Source organism: Pongo abelii, chromosome 1 (genome assembly GCF_028885655.2).
Source record: "Pongo abelii isolate AG06213 chromosome 1, NHGRI_mPonAbe1-v2.0_pri, whole genome shotgun sequence".
Lineage (NCBI taxonomy): Eukaryota > Metazoa > Chordata > Mammalia > Primates > Hominidae > Pongo > Pongo abelii.
Genome location: NC_071985.2, coordinates 221,959,142 through 221,975,922, shown reverse-complemented (window position 1 = coordinate 221,975,922; position 16,781 = coordinate 221,959,142). Strand labels below are relative to the sequence as shown.

The following is a 16,781-nucleotide window of genomic DNA, read 5'->3' as shown; positions in this document are numbered from 1 at the left end:
TGTTTTTGAAATGGTTTGGGGCCAGAAGGTAGAGGCTGCCAGTGCCATGTCAAGGAATCTGAACTTCAGCCTGGGGGCATATCGTATATTTGTAACCCAAAACTTCCATTTCCCCTCCTTTTTGTTTTTATAAGCTCCGAACCTTGGGTTGACTCTTTAAATAACCTGGAGCAGAGGGAAGAGAGTTCAGTAGCCATTAGAAATTACTAAGAAATGACCTACCTCTAAATTACTCCCAGTTTAGTGAGTAGATTTCTTGCTAGCCTGAGATGAGGAGTTTTTGGATGAGACATCCGTGAGTAAGTCTGTAATGTCTGCCTGGAGTGAGTGACCCGCACTATCATTTTTAAAGCACTCAGTATTTTGGGGTCTGCCTGGAGTGAGTGACCCACATTATCATTTATAAAGCACTCAGTACTTTGGGTGTTTTTCTGCTTGGCTCTTTGGAGGGACCTTTCCCTGCAGGGCCAGTCGTGGGTGCATATTTGAGTGGGTGGGGACTAGGAAACCTTCAGTCTTAAACTACAGCCGTGCTGTTTTGCCAGATTCCTTTGCTTTTGGCTTGGTGTAGGCTGTTGTTTCTTCTCATTTTTTCCTTTACATTCTCTCTCTCCTTTCTAGATCTTCTCCTTTGCCCTCTTATGCTTCAGCTTTAATTTTTCGTGGTATGAGTTGCCTGCAGTTCCCTTTACTTTCCCAAGGTTGTACAGCTGCCAGGGAAGCCCAGAGCTCACCTGCCTTTGTGACAGATTTGGGTATTGAAAAATAAGGTGGTTTGGGCTGGGTGCGGTGGCTCACACCTGTAATTCTAGCACTTTGGGAGGCCAAGGTGGGTGGATCACTTGAGGTCAGGAGTTCAAGACCAGCCTGATCAATATGGTGAAACCCTGTCTCTACTAAAAATACAAAAATTAGCCGGGCGTGGTGGCGGGTGCCTATAGTCCCAGCTACTCAGGAGGCTGAGACAGGAGAATCGCTTGAACCCAGGAGGCGGAGTTTGCAGTGAGCCGAGATCATGCCATTGCATTCCAGCCTGGGCGACAGAAGCGAGATTCCATCTCAAAAAAAAAAAAAAAAAAAAATAAGGTGGTTCGAAGTGTAAATCATGCTCTTCAAAAGAAGAAACTATTTAATTGCCCCCTTTAAGTCTGTTTCAACCAAGGAAAACGTTTCATGATTTTTTTCCCCTTATGTTCATTTTCTCCCCAAATGTGGAAATGGGGTTGTTTCACTGGGGTTATAAACTTTTTCTTTCTGTTAGTCTTAGGGTATGGTGGTGGGGCGGGGTGGGGGGGTGGGGCATGGCCCACGTGGACAAATTTCCTGCAAAAATCAAAAAATAAATTGATTGTATTTGTTCAGATCTGCTAAGTTGCTAGATTTGAATTCTTTTTCTCCTTTTTCTTTTTAGAGACAGGGTCTAGCTCTGTCAGCAAGGCTGGAGTGCAGTTGTGTGATTATAGCTCACTGCAGCCTTGACCTCCTGGGTTCAAGCGATCCTCCTGCCTCAGCCTCCCCAGTAGCTGGGACTACAGGTGCGTGCTATCATGCCTGGCTAATTTTTAAAAATTTATTGTAGAGCTGGGGTCTTGCTCTATTGCCCAGGCTGGTCTTGAACTCCTGGGCTCAAGCGATTTCCCAGCCTCAGCCTCCCAAAGTGCTGGGATTACAGGTGTGAGCTGCCGCACCTGGCCTGAATTCTTCTGTAGAAGCCAGTAACCCACAAGTCCTGAACAGTCATTTAAAGGGAAACATAATCATGTTTTCTGCATTATTTTGTACTTTGAGTAAAAGGCTCTCTTGCATTTCTTACTAATTAATGGTTGTTGTCTGTACTCTGTGTTCCTGAAAATGTATATCTCAGACAGATTTAGGTTGCTCAAAAATTGCCTTGTGTTGCACAAACAATTTTGTAAAAACAATGGCAGTGATTTAAGGATGGGGACTCTGCCTTCTCTTTTTACATTTCCAGTGGCCATCACAGTGCCTCCCACAGAGCAGGGCTCTATATATGTGAGGGTGAATGGCTTGCATAGCCAGGAGAGTGATGGATCTAGCTGCCCTCTTGTCTATTCACTTTCGGGTTTAAGTCGTAAAAGCTGGGTCTGAAAAGAATTTTCAGTGGCGGTCCTGTTCGTTCCTTTGCTTTCTGATTGGTTATTACACTTGTAAGTAGAGGTGCTAAGGAGTTCCCCAGAAGAGAAGAGTATAATTCCTTTTGAAGACCAGTTTCATTTAATTAGATCATAGACTTTTTAATTTTTATTTTATTTTATTATTATTATACTTTTAAGTTTTAGGGTACATGTGCACAATGTGCAGGTTAGTTACGTATGTATACATGTGCCATGCTGGTGTGCTGCACCCATTAACTCGTCATTTAGCATTAGATATATCTCCTAAAGCTATCCCTCCCCACTCCCCCCACCCCACAACAGTCCCCAGAGTATGATGTTCCCCTTCCTGTGTCCATGTGTTCTCACTGTTCAATTCCCACCTATGAGTGAGAATATGCGGTGTTTGGTTTTTTGTCCTTGCGATAGTTTACTGAGAATGATGATTTCCAGTTTCATCCATGTCCCTACAAAGGACGTGAACTCATCATTTTTTATGGCTGCATAGTATTCCATGGTGTATATGTGCCACATTTTCTTAATCCAGTCTATCATTGTTGGACATTTGGGTTGGTTCCAAGTCTTTGCTATTGTGAATAGTGCCGCAATAAACATACGTATGCATGTGTCTTTATAGCAGCATGATTTATAGTCCTTTGGGTATATACCCAGTAATGGGATTGCTGGGTCAAATGGTATTTCTAGTTCTAGATCCCTGAGGAATCGCCACACTGACTTCCACAAGGGTTGAACTAGTTTACAGTCCCACCAACAGTGTAAAAGTGTTCCTATTTCTCCATATCCTCTCCAGCACCTGTTGTTTCCTGACTTTTTAATGATTGCCATTCTAACTGGTGTGAGATGGTATCTCATTGTAGTTTTGATTTGCATTTCTCTGATGGCCAGTGATGGTGAGCATTTTTTCATGTGTTTTTTGGCTGCATAAATGTCTTCTTTTGAGAAGTGTCTGTTCATGTCCTTCGCCCACTTTTTGATGGGGTTGTTTGTTTTTTTCTTGTAAATTTGTTTGTGTTCATTAGCCCTTTGTCAGATGAGTAGGTTGCGAAAATTTTCCCCCATTTTGTAGGTTGCCTGTTCACTCTGATGGTAGTTTCTTTTGCTGTGCAGAAGCTCTTTAGCTTAATGAGATCCCATTTGTCAATTTTGGCTTTTGTTGCCATTGCTTTTGGTGTTTTAGACATGAAGTCCTTGCCCATGCCTATGTCCTGAATGGTAATGCCTAGGTTTTCTTCTAGGGTTTTTATGGTTTTAGGTCTAATGTTTAAGTCTTTAATCCATCTTGAATTAAGATCATAGACTTTTGAATACTGTTTGCACTATACTCATTTTGGGGAGGGGTTGAAGGTGGAAGGAACTTGTTAGAAACTGCAAATTTCTGTGCTTCAATCCCAGAATTAGTTGGTCTGTGGGTGGGGCCCAGGAGCCTGCATTTCATCCTAGGTGAGTCAGATTTTGATGTTCCTCTGGTAAATATTAGCCTAAGCAAGGGGTCAGCAAAGAGACCAGCTGGCCAGATCTGGCCTGCAGACTAAGAATGGTTTTTGCATTTTTAAAGGTTGATTAAAAAAAATAAAAGGAGAATACGCAACAGACATCATATAAATCCTAAAATATTTACTATCTGGCCTGTTATGGAAAATGTAACTCTTGGTCTGAACTCTTCATCAGCACCTAAGCTTCAGCTCTCATGTACATGTTAGAGCGGACGGCCTGGAAATTTGTTTAGATGAAGCATATGGGCTGGTGGTAGCACTACACATGATAAGCCTGTTCTAGATGTAAAACTTTCCCTTTAACCTACACATGATATAGCCTGTTCTAGATGTAAAACTTTCCTTTAACCTTCACGTGACATAGCCTATTCTATATGTAAAACTTTCCCTTTAACCTTCAATGCTTTACACACAGTAGGTGGCCTACTGTATTTGTTAAATGGATATTTCATGATGCTGTTTTTATTTTTAGGTGCTGTTGAATTAGAAAACTTGCCATTAAAGAAAGATGCCTTGAAAGAATTGGAATTACCATTTGAAGTCAAAGCTGGTATGTGGAACTAAAGGAGGGGGAAGAAATTTGAGTCTTAAATTGTTTGAGAGGTGAAAACTGAGAGCCCTGGAGTTTTTATCGATTTGGCCAGTTAGAGGAAGGATATAGCAAATGTTAGAGTTTAGGCCAGTCTTAAAGTGTGGTCTTTGGGCCACTCGTATCAGGATGACCTTGTGATGGTGGTGGGGAGGTCAGGTGATCCCCAGACCAACTGAATCAGAATCTCTGAGGGAATGTCATTGAACCTACAGTGTTTAATAAGCACTCCAGGTGATTCTTATGCTTACTCAAGTGTGAGAACCTCTGTTCTACATTCAAGGTTTCCTTTTCTTTCCCCTTTCCTTTTTTCTTTTTCTTTTTTTTTTTCTTTGAGATGGAGTCTTGCTCTGTCACCGAGGCCAGAGTGCCGTGGTGCGATCTCGGCTCATTGCAACCTTTGCCTCTCGGGTTCAAGCAATTCTTCTGCCTCAGCCTCCAGAGTAGCTGGCACTACAGGTGTGCACCACCATGCCTGGCTAATTTTTTTGTATTTTTAGTAGAGACGAGGTTTCACCTTGTTGGCCAGGCTGGTCTTGAACTCCTGACCTCAGGTGACTCAGCCACCACACCTGGCCTCCTTTTATTTATTTATTTATGACAGAGTCTTGCTTTGTCACCCAGGCTGGAGTGCAGGGATGCTATCATAGCTCATTACAGCTTTGAACCCTCAGGCTAAAGAGATCCTTCTGCCTCAGCTTCCCCAACTATTAGTTGAAATAGTTGAATACAGCTGCGTGCCACCAAGCTTGGCTAAATTTCTGAATTTATTACTGGATTACACAGTTGATCATTTGATGTTGTCATTAAAAATACCATTGTTGGACTGGGCTTGGTGGCTTTCACCTGGAATCCCAGCACTTTGGGAGGCTGAGGCAGGAGGATCACTTGAGGCCAGGAGTTCAAGACCAGCCTGGGCAACATAGCTTGACTCTTATAAATTGAATATAAAGAAAGCTTGTATTCTAAGAGGCTTGGCTAGAAATGGAAGCACTTGGGAAATAAATATCACAATTCTACCGAGCCGTTTGGCTTTTTCATCAGCCCAGGTTCTTATGAAGAATCAGAATTCTTTATTGAGAGAAGGCCAGTGCCATGTTACCTATGTTTCAGTTTGTGGTGGGTGTGTTCAAGACTGGATATATCATAGGTCTGATGACTCCAACTAGTGCTTATCAACCAGACAATGAATAATGAACAAGAAATGAGTTTAGTGTCCATGGGCTTGTGCGGGACCTGGGGAAGAAAGACAACCTGAGCAAGTGTAAGATGTACTCCAGTTGGAAAAGGAGATAGTTTCTAGAGGAGGGATGTTACTGTTGATGTGGTAAAGTCTTCGCGAACTTTTTCCAGCTTATATAAGTCATTATACCTTGTTCTTACAGATGTCAGCCTCCTAACACTTGTTTCACATGTGCAAGAGCCTGCTGCCTGTTGTTTTAAATAAAAAAACAAGTGGTAACAGCAATCCATGCTCCTTAAACAAAATTGTAAAAATACTGAAAATGGAAAGAATTAAAAATGTGTACAGACAGTGAACAAGACTTTCCTTCTCCTTCCAGGCTTCATTGGGAAAGTAACCCTTCAGATTCCCTTTTATCGCCCCCATGTGGATCCTTGGGTGATCTCCATCTCCAGCCTTCACTTAATTGGAGCCCCGGAAAAAATACAGGATTTCAATGATGAAAAGGAGAAGCTGTTGGAAAGGGAACATAAGAAAGCACTACTTCAAGCCCTGGAGGAGAAATGGAAGGCAAGGCAGAGATCTTTTGGGCCATAAGAGCAGTTGTGGTGACACGTGTAAGATGAGCAAGAACACTAGATTGAGCTAACTCTGACTCTTGCCTTTGTAGAATGACCGCCAGCAGAAAGGGGAGTCCTATTGGTATTCAGTTACCGCCTCCGTAGTTACGAGGATCGTGGAGAATATTGAAGTAAGTCCTGCTGACTTTTATAAAAGTATCAACGTGAAAGGGATTTCTCAGGTTTAAATGTGTTTCTCCTCTTAGTTTCTCATTTCTCGTGGGCTCAGCTGATCTAGGGTGTAGATGGGGCTGGCTGCTCAGGTCTGCCCTTTTGTAGGCTGTGCCAAGAGGAAAACCTGACAAGCAAGTCCTAGGCTCTGTGGCAGACATAGAGTTTTCTTGCTTCAGCTGGCATGAGGAGGAGTTTTCACATCTCTTCCATTTCACTTCCTGCACTTTCTTTTTGAATGTTGGAATCCCATTTGCTAAAGGATTTATCGCCTAAGAATCCAGGTTACTTGAGCCTTGATGACTGTATGGTTTCAGGGCAAATCACTTCACTTCTCTGGTCTCAGTTTCTTCATCTGGAAAATGAGAGAGGTTGGATGCCTGGTCTCTAGTTGATTACGTAGTGAGTTGTGAAATTGCAAACAGCTCACTAAGGTACCTAACCTCTTGCTGGTGTATCTGGTGGCAATTTGACGAGTTACAGGACTGGGGCTGTTGGCTTTGCCCATGTTTTCTACTTCAATTAAATTTTGTTTCATCCTCAAAAACTTGATCAGGGTCCCACTAATTTTCATGAATGTTATAAGAGTTTGTCCATACTTACTAGCTCTAGAGTTTTCTTGCAGTGCCAGTGTGACACCGGCCAAATGTGTTCAATGTATGTCATGTTCCCAAAAATTGCAGTCAGAGGTTTTTGGTTTTGTAACTTTCGTAACTTTGACAAACAAATATATAAAATATTGGTCATTATTTTTATTTTATCTTAGTTTAAATAATTTTATTGAGATATAGTTCTTATACCAGAAAGTTCAGTCTTTTAAAGTGTACAATTTAATGTTTTTTAGTATATTTACAAGGTTGTGCATTGGTCACCACTAAATAATTCCAGAATATTTTTATCATCCCAACTGGTAGTCACTGCCAAAGCTGGGCTTGATGGCATGTACCTGTAATCCCAGCTACTTGGGAGGCTGGGGCAAGAGGGTGACTTGAGCCCAGGAGTTGGGCTGCAAGGCTGTAGTGAGCTATAATAGTGCCCCTGCCCCCCAGTCTGGGCAACAGATCAAGACCCTATATCTTAAAAAAATAATAATAATTTAAAAAAGTAGTCATTGCCAATTCCCCTCTGCCTTCAGACCCTGTCAGTCACTAATCTACTTTCTTTCTAGATTTGCCTATTCTAGACATTTCATCTAAATGGAATCATGTAATATTCCATTACATGAACATTCCAATAGCCTGGCCATTTTCACTTGACATAGTGTTTTCAAGGGTCATTTGTATAGTAGCATGTGTTAGCACTTTATTCCTTTTTATGACTGAATCATATATTCCGTTGTATGGATTGTCAAAGATTAAACAAAGCTGGACCTCAGAGCAATAAAAACAGATTTTACTCTGTAACTACTGACAGTAGAGGAAAGAGCTGAGCTCCAGGCTGACTTGTGCAGAGGTAGCTGGGCCTTTTAAAGGGAGCTTGAGGGTGCAGGGTGGTGGAGTGAGTGGGTACTTAAGTGAAAAATTACAAGGCGTTGGTCACTGTGAATGTCATTAGGCTAACTGTGTCTGCTGGCAGTGATCAAAGTTAGGATTCTATCTTCCCTCAGACTGGGAGATTGAGCCTTATGCTTCCTGATGATTACATTTCAAAGGAATGGCTTTCCAGTCCTTAAGAAAGACACTCCTGAGCTGTAGGAGATACAGGTCAAGTATCCCAAATCTGAAAATCTGAAATCCTCCAAAGTCTGAAACTTTTTGAGTGCCCACATGATGCTCAAAGGAAATGCTCATTGGAGCATTTTGGAGTTTGGATTTTTGGATTTGGGATACTCAGCCAGTTAAGTATAATGCAAATATTTCAAAATCCCCCCAAAAAATGAAATCTGGAACACTTCTTGTCCCAAGCCTTTCAGATAAGGGATATGCGACCTGTACATATACATCTCTCAAAGAAATGTCACAATTGAATTGCTCTGCAAACCTATAAACCCTTTTCAGTAAATGTGCTATAAGAAAGGGAGGTCAGGGGCCTATGTCAGGTGTTGGCTGGAATAAAGTGTACGTTCTTTTGATAGTCCTGAGCTTTACCAGGCAAGAACTCAATAGGGGACTGTGTTGTCCCCAGGGACATGGCCTCGGGCTGCCAGAAGCCATATTAAAGTTTGGTCAAGTCTCTTTGGAATGGCATGTTCTTGCTGAGAGTCCTTGCGTTTCTCAGGACATATGACATTTTGTTTATTCATTCATGAGTTGCTGGACTTTGGGTTGGTTCTCCTTTTTGCTATTATGAATAATATTGCTGTAAACATTTGTGTATAGGGTTTTGGGTGAACATGTTTTCAGTTGTCTCAAATAGATATCTCAGAGTAGAATTGCCGAATTATGGGGTAACTCTGTTTACTTTTTGAGGAACTACCAAACTGTTTTCCAAAGAGGCTGCGCTATTTTACGATATCACCATCAATGTATGGGCATTTTGTTTCTCCATATCCTCATCAACATTTATTATTGATTATGGGGCTGGGCACGCCTGTAATCCCAGCACTTTGGGAGGCCAAGGCAGGCGGATCGCTTGAGGTCAGGAGATCGAGACCAGCCTGGTGAAACCCTGTCTCTGCTAAAAATACAAAATTAGCTAGACATGGTGGCATGTGCCTATCGTCCCAGCTACTTGGTGGGGAGGCTGAGGCAGGAGAGTTGCTTGAACCCGGGAGGCGGAGGTTGCAGTGAGCCAAGATCACACCATTGCACTCCAGCCTGGGCGACAAAATGAGACTCCATCTCAAAAAAAAAAAAAAAGCCTGCAGAAATGGTGAGATAGCATTCTCTCTAATACCATTCAGGACAGAGAGAAAAAAATTAAAAAAAAGCAAAAAAAAAAAAGCAAAAAAACAAAAAGCAAACATTTATTATTGATTGTGTACTAGTGGGTGTGAAATGATGATCTTGCTATGATTTTGATTTGCATTTTCTTAATGGCGAAGGATACTGAATGTTTTTCCATGTATTTACTGGCCGCTTGTGTATCTTTTTTTGGGAGAAATGTCTATTTGAGTCCTTTGCCACAATTTTTTTTTTTTTTTTTTTTTTTTTAGACGGAGTCTCCCTCTGTTGCTCAGGCTGGAATGTGGTGGCGTGATCTTGGCTCACTGCAACCTCCGCCTCCCAGATTCAAGCGATTCTCCTGGCTCAGCCTCACGAGTAGCTGGGATTACAGGCCTGCGCTATCATGCCTGGCTAATTTTTGTATTTTTGTTTTTGTTTTTGTTTTTGTTTTTTTTGAGACAGTGTCGCTCTGTTGCCCAGGCTGGAGTGCAGTGGCGTGATCCCGGCTCACGGCAAGCTCCGCCTCCCAGGTTCATGCCATTCTCCTGCCTCAGCCTCCAGAGTAGCTGGGACTACAGGTGCCTGCCACCACGCCCAGCTAATTTTTTGTGTGTTTAGTAGAGACGGGGTTTCACCATGTTGGCCAGTCTGGTCTCAAACTCCTGACCTCAGGTGATCCGACTGCCTCGGCCTCCCAAAGTGCTGGGATTACAGGCATGATCCACTGTGCCTGGCCATCCTTTGCCTATTTTACAAATCAGTTTATCTTTTTATTGTTGAGTTATAAGAGCTCTCTATATATTCTGAATACCAGATTCTTATCAGATTTGCAAATACTTTCTCCCATTCTGTGGATTCTCTTTTTACTTTCTGTTATTATTATTATTATTGTTATTATTAAGACATAATCTCACTCTGTTGCCTAGGCTGGAGTGCAGTGGCGCCATCATACCTTACTGCAGCCTCCATCTCGTGGGCTCAAACAATCCTGCCTCAGCCTCCTGAGTAGCTGAGACGGCAGGCTCGTGCCACCATACCTGGCTATTGAAAAAAAATTTTTAGTAGAAGTGAGGTCTTGCTATGTTGCCTAGGCTGGTCTCTAACTCTTGGGTTCAAGTAATATTCCTGCCTCAGCTTCCCAGAGTGCTGGGATTATAGGCATGAATCACTGTGCTCAACCTGTTATTATTTTTTAATTCATTGAAGCAGAGTGCCTTTCCTGTAGCCCACTTACAGGGAGGGGCTAGGGGAAACACATACATACATACATACATACATACATACATATATACATACGTACATACATGGTTTATGTGCCTTGCTGGTTTCCTTGGTCCAGGTGTGGGGACATAGAGGCAAGATGAAGATATCAGCAGAGCAAGAGGAACAATTGTCTGTATACAATGGCTTTACTTTCTTTAATTGCTTTTTTTAAGGTGTCTTCTGAAATGATTTAATGAAAGTATTGGAGCTCTTTTGGTAAAACGAATCACAAAGTAACATTCAAGAGAGTTATTATAACATAATATAACATAACATAATATAACATATTATAACATAACATAACAAGAGAGTTATTATAACTCCCTTAGGAACTTATAGGATACTGGATATGTGTGTGATGTGTTTGTATAAAGTGCCTGCTGTGGTTTCCTTTAGTGGCTCAAGGGCTCAAGGGCAGTTTGACCCCTAACTATAGTATTTCACCTACAGCAGTTATCTAAATGCTTTTTCTTTTTTCTTTTCTTTGGAACACTATTCTACAGGTGCATCAGCTGCTTTTTCTTTTTTCTCTTTGCAGTTAAAAATTCAAGATGTCCATTTACGCTTTGAAGATGGTGTCACCAATCCCTCCCATCCTTTTGCGTTTGGCATCTGTATTAAGAATGTGTCCATGCAAAATGCTGTGAATGAGCCTGTGAGTATGAAATGTGATGACAAAGCAGGAAGAAAGCCATGCTCTAGGAATTTGGGGCTCTGCCTTTTGCCATTTTGTGTTATGTAAATGAATCACATTCTTTTCCATTGCCTTCTGTGATAGGCATGGGTGTCTCTTGTGTATTTGCAACAAATCAAATTTGCTGAAATAGGGAAACAGGTAATTTTCTCTGACCTTTGGTTGTATCACTTTCATTTTATAGGCGAAGAAACTGAGGGGCAGAAAGGATTTTATTTTTTATTTTCTTCTCATGTTATGTACACTCCCTGGGTAAACTCACTCTGTTTCATAGTTGTAGCTACCACCTGGGAATATTTGATGATGGCTTCCACATCTTGAACTCCATTCTCCACCCTTTGACCTTCATATTCATGGTTTTCTTAAACTACTACTTGTCTCGGAACACTCTGTTTCTTCACACTCTACACAAAAAAACAACATTTTTGACACCAGATGTGTGAGGGTTTTCCCCCACACACCAAGCAGTTCTCCACATATCAACTCGGTGTCCTATAGTTCAAGTCAATTCTGACACTAATGGGTTACTGCAGACCCCGCTGGGTAAGGGCTTAGTCCCATAGGACTGCCTCCCACTTCAGATGCCAGTCACAAGGCCCAGGTTGTGACCCGTGCTTCTGACTAGAAGTTGGAGTTCCCACAATTCCTCTCCTCAGGTTTGGTAATTTGCTAGGATGGCTCACAGAACTCAGGGAAACACTTTACTTACATTTGCTGGCTTATAATAAAGGGTGTTGTGAGGATACAGATGAATATCTAGATAAAGAGGGCCACACCCCCCTCCAGTGTTCAGCAACCTGGAAGCTCAGCAGATCTCATGGTTAAAAGTTTTCATGCAGCTTAATCTCCAGCCCCATCACCCAGAGGTCAGTGAGTGGCACTGAAAGGCCCAACCCTCTAATTACTTGATCTTGCTGTCATGAGCCCCATCTTGAGGCTGTCTAGGGACCCCATCAAAAGTCACTTAATTAGCATATACTGGGGTGTGATCATGAGGCTCTTTATGAACAACAATGACACTCCTGTCAGGAACTTCCAATGGTTTTAGGAATTCTGTGCAAGGAACCAGGGACAAAGACCAAATATATTTCATGTATACCACAGCTTGTCATACACAGAATGATCCTGTGTATTCCATCTGCCCATTTTGTCCCCTAAACGAAGTATTTTTCTGTATTCCCTAACGTGTTATTGAATGTAAAAACAATATTGAATGTCAAAACAATAACAGTTTTGAGCCCTTTTATATGACAGGCACTGTTCTTAGCACTTTCCATGATTTAACTCATTTAATTCTCCTTGATTTTCACCACTGCTGTTATCCTAATAACCCTACTGAGGACACTACGGCACAAGAGGCAGAGTGAAAAGTGGAGCCAGGTCTTGAACCCAGGTGGACCAGCTCTAAGTTAGGGCTTGGCAAACTGGCCGGTGGCCAAGTCTGGCTCCCCACCTGTTTTTGTAAATAAAGGTTTATTAGATCCCAGCCATGCTCATTAGTGTTGTCCACGGTGGAGTACTGTAGTTGCAGCAGAGACTGCATGGCCTGCAGAGCCTAAGCTGTTGACTCTCTGGCCCTTTCTGGAAGAGTGTGCCATCCCTGCTCCTCACCCTGTGCTCCTGCCTGCCACACTGATCTCTAGAAGCTGTGCGCTCCTTCTTTCACTTCTTATGCTTCAGTTTCCATATCTAGTTATTCACAGTGTCGTGCTACTTTTTCTGACAAAGCATCTCAAACATAGCTCTTCCTGTCCATCCTCATATGACCGTCACCTTGCAGGATGCTGTCAGGTTTTACCTCGACTAATGAAATTCCCTGTTCTGTGCTCTCCAGGGTCTTTCCATTTGTCCTGTACCAATGCTTTCCAGTGTTTTCCATGTCAGGACCCACACAGTAAAAAGATAGTATTTGTACAGTACACCGGGGCAAATGGCTATGGCTGCTTGGGGCTGGAATTGGCCAGCTCAGAGTAACCACGTTTCTAAGATGTAACTTGGTCCCATACACTGGCTCGTACTTGAGACACTCATAACTTTTTTTTTTCCTGGCACACTGAAGGGAAAGCCCTACTTTACACTGTCACCAGACTTCTTTTTCTGAAACATACCTGATTGTGGTATCTGCCTGCATCAAAACGTTCAGCAGCTCCGCATCACTTAAGGCCTGAAGTCCAAACACCTTAGCATGGCATAAACTTCTTTTCGTAATGGATTTGATAACCAGGGCAGCCCTAACACATTGCCAAAAACCAGATGGCTTAAAGCAACATAAATTTATTCTCTAGACGAGAAGTCTGAAGTCAAGGGGTTGTGGCTGATCAGTCCCTTCTGGAGGCTCTGAGGGAGAAACCGTCCCATGCGTCTCTCCTTGTCTAGTGGCTGCTGGCGGTCATTGAGATGGCTCAGCTTGCAGGTGCTTCACGCAGCCTCTGCCTCTGTCTTCATGTGGCCTTCTCCTTGTGTCCTTTTTCTTCTTGTAAGGACAATACTCGTTAGATTAGAGTCTCCACTAAACCAGTATGACCTCTTAATTTGATTACATCTGCAAAGACCTAATTTTCGAATAAGGTTACATACACGCTTCTGCGTGGTTATGACTTTTTTTTTGGGAAGGGAAGACACTATTCAACCTAGTGTATCTAGTAACATTCCAAGCTACTTTTCTCAACTCTTAGCTAACTCCTCATCCCAAATATGTATTCATCCACATGTACCAATACTGCCCCCATTGCACACATCCAGTGTTCCAGTTATACAGACAGACTCACTGTTCCCTGAAGATATCAGGCCTTTTGTACGGTCGCCCTTCCATATCCTCAGGTTCCATATCCATGGATTCCACCAACAGAGGATTGAAAATACTCCCCCGCTGGCTGGGTGCGGTGGCTCACGCCTGTAATCCCAGCACTTTGGGAGGCCGAGGCGGTCAGATCGCCTGAGTTCAGGAGTTCAAGACCAGTCTGGGAAGCATGATGAAATCCCATCTCTATTAAAAATAAAAAAATTAGCCGGGCATGGTGGCGTACACCTGTAGTCCCAGCTACTTGGGAGGCTGAGGCAGGAGAATCTCTTGCACCTGGGAGGTGAAGGTTGCAGTGAGTTGAGATCATGTCACTGCACTCCAGCCTGGGTGACAGAGCGAGATTCTGTCTCCAAAAAAAAAAAAAAAAAAGCAAGAGAAGAAAATATTCCACCTCCCCCTAAAAAAAAAAAAAAAAAAAAAAGAAAAAGAAAACAAAAAATAATATAAAAAAAAATTCAGGACTGGGTGTGGTGGCTCACGCCTGTAATCCCAGCACTTTGGGAGGCCGAGGCAGGTGGATCACCTGAGGTCAGGAGTTCGAGACCAGCCTGACCAACATGGAAAAGCCCTGTCTCTACTAAAAATACAAAATTAGCCGGGCGTGGTGGTGCATGCCTGTAATCCCAGCTATTTGGGAGGCCGAGGCAGGAGAATCACTTGAACCTGGGAGGTGGGGGTTGCAGTGAGCTGAGATCGTGCTGTTGTACTCCAGCCTGGGCAATAAGAGCGAAACTTCATCTCAAAAAAAAAGAAAAAAATTCAGTATAACAATGATTTACATAGCATTTATGTTGTATTAGGTATTATAAGTAATCTAGAGATGATTTAAAGTGTACAGGGAGGATATATGGGTAGGTTATATGCAAATACTATGCCATTTTAAGAGACTTGAGCATTTGCAGATTTTTGTATCTTTGGGGTTCCTGGAACCAACTCCCTGCCGATACTGATGGAGGACTGTATGGTTGACCCAGCCCTTTCCTCCTACCCAACCATTTGCCTGAAACTTGTACATCTTTCGACACTCATCTGCACAGTGACATTTTCTTGTTTGCTCATAGCATCGTATAGATTCTTCTTCTGCTTCCCTCTGTGTCATTAAAATGATGTATTTGCCTGTTTGTGTCCCCAGTTAGCTAGATTTTGAACTCTGTAAGAGTAGAAGCATGTTTTAATTGAGTTATATGTCCACAGCACCTTGCAAAGTACCTGACACATGATTCTTTACAAATGGTTTGTTGAATGAATGACATTCACGAATAAAGACAGTCATCCTATTTTCTTCTTTGTCTTTTTTACCTCAGGTACAGAAACTAATGCGGAAAAAGCAATTAGATGTAGCAGAATTTAGCATCTATTGGGATGTCGATTGCACTTTACTGGGGGATTTGCCTCAGATGGAGTTACAGGTACGATTTTGGCAGGGAGATTTGTTGCAAGACAGCGTGGAAGGGAAGCGGCGTAGGGTCACTGCCATGGAGGCTTTTGTCTCTTGCATCTCTGATTCCCATTCCCACCCACTGTTCCTCTAAAGCCATTCACTCTCAAGTGTGTTTGCTTGAGGTACCTGCTATGTATGTGACTTTGAACAATATATAGTGCTTTGTTTTATGTATGTTTTAAATTTATACTAGACTATAGGTTTCTTTGGTTTATTTTATTCAGTTAAAGCTGTGTTTTTAAGATGTTGCTGTTTGTACTTCCAATTCGTTGCTCCGACTACTGCTTAGTATTCCACTGTTTGCATGTGCATGTAACATAGTTACGCATCTAGATTTTTTCCATCATTTATTTATTTATTTTTGTAGAGATGGGGTCTCACTCTGTTGTCCATGCTGGTCTCAAACTCTTGTGCTCAAGCAGTCCTCCTGCTTTGGCCTCCCGAAGTGCTGGGATTATAGGCATGAACCCCCACATCCGGCCTAGGCATCCAGATTTTAAATGAACAGAGCACCAGGACTGAATCTCAAAGAGGAGCTTTCTTACCACATTTACGTTTAAACTTCACCTTTGCTGGCATTCCCTTAAGTGATATTTAAAAAGTCATAAATCATCAGATATATTATTGTTTGTGAAGGATTAAAAAACATCTCAGTTTAATCTTTTTTTTTTTTTTGAGATGGAGTCTCGCCCTGTCACCCAGGCTGGAGTGCAGTGGCGCAATCTTGGCTCACTGCGATCTTTGCCTCCCAGATGCAAGCAATTCTCCTGCCTCAGCCTCCCAAATAGCTGGGTTTACTGGTGCCCATCAACATGCCCAGCTAATGTTTGTGTTTTTAGTAGAGATGGGGTTTTGCCATGTTGGCCAGGCCAGGCTGGTCTCGAACTCCTGACCTCAAGTGATCCACCCGCCTTGGCCTCCCAAAGTGCTGGGATTACAGGTGTGAGCCACCACACCTGGCCAGTTTAATCCTTCTGTAAATAATTTATAGATGGTTTAAGTGAAATGGGGGAAAATAACTCATTTTTTCCCTCCACCCAGGGTTATCTTTCACTTGGATACTATTGTACATGATGGTTTTCTTCTTCTTCTTTTTTTTTTTTTGAGATGGCATCTTGCTCTCTTGCCCAGGCTGGAGTTCAGTGGCACGTTCTTGGCTCACTGCAACCTCCATCTCCCGGGTTCAAGTGATTCTCCTGCCTCAGCCTCCCGAGTAGCTGGGATTACAGGTGCATGCCACCATGCCCGGCTAATTTTTGTATTTTTAGTAGAGACGAGGTTTCGCCATGTTGGCCAGGCTGGTCTCGAACTCCTGACCTCAGGTGAAACACCTGCCTCGCCTTCATAAAGTGCTGGGATTACAGGCATGAGTCACCGTGCCCGGCAGGTTTTTGTTTCAATTCGATTACATGAACCTGTATCCATACAGTAAAACAATATGCAGCTATAAATAATAAAGGTAAAGATCTTTATGATGAGTATGTAATAGTCTCTAACATATAGTATGAAGTTAAACTAAGGTAAAAACAGCATATATAGCATTTATTTAAGAAAACAGAAAATT

At 42.4% G+C, this 16,781-nt stretch overlaps 1 protein-coding gene across 6 annotated transcripts in view; it reads left to right on the top strand.

Moving 5' to 3' along the window:
• The window catches only part of VPS13D (vacuolar protein sorting 13 homolog D), a 282,625-nt gene that overhangs the window by 9,465 nt on the left and 256,379 nt on the right, over positions 1-16,781 (top strand). For all 6 annotated transcript variants that reach the window (XM_024252889.2, XM_024252903.2, XM_024252907.3 and 3 more), the window contains exons 3-7: positions 4,101-4,178; positions 5,780-5,970; positions 6,071-6,151; positions 10,818-10,934; positions 15,081-15,185. In XM_024252889.2, the coding sequence (XP_024108657.2) occupies positions 4,101-4,178; positions 5,780-5,970; positions 6,071-6,151; positions 10,818-10,934; positions 15,081-15,185 (572 nt within the window). The remainder of the gene's footprint in view (positions 1-4,100; positions 4,179-5,779; positions 5,971-6,070; positions 6,152-10,817; positions 10,935-15,080; positions 15,186-16,781) is intronic.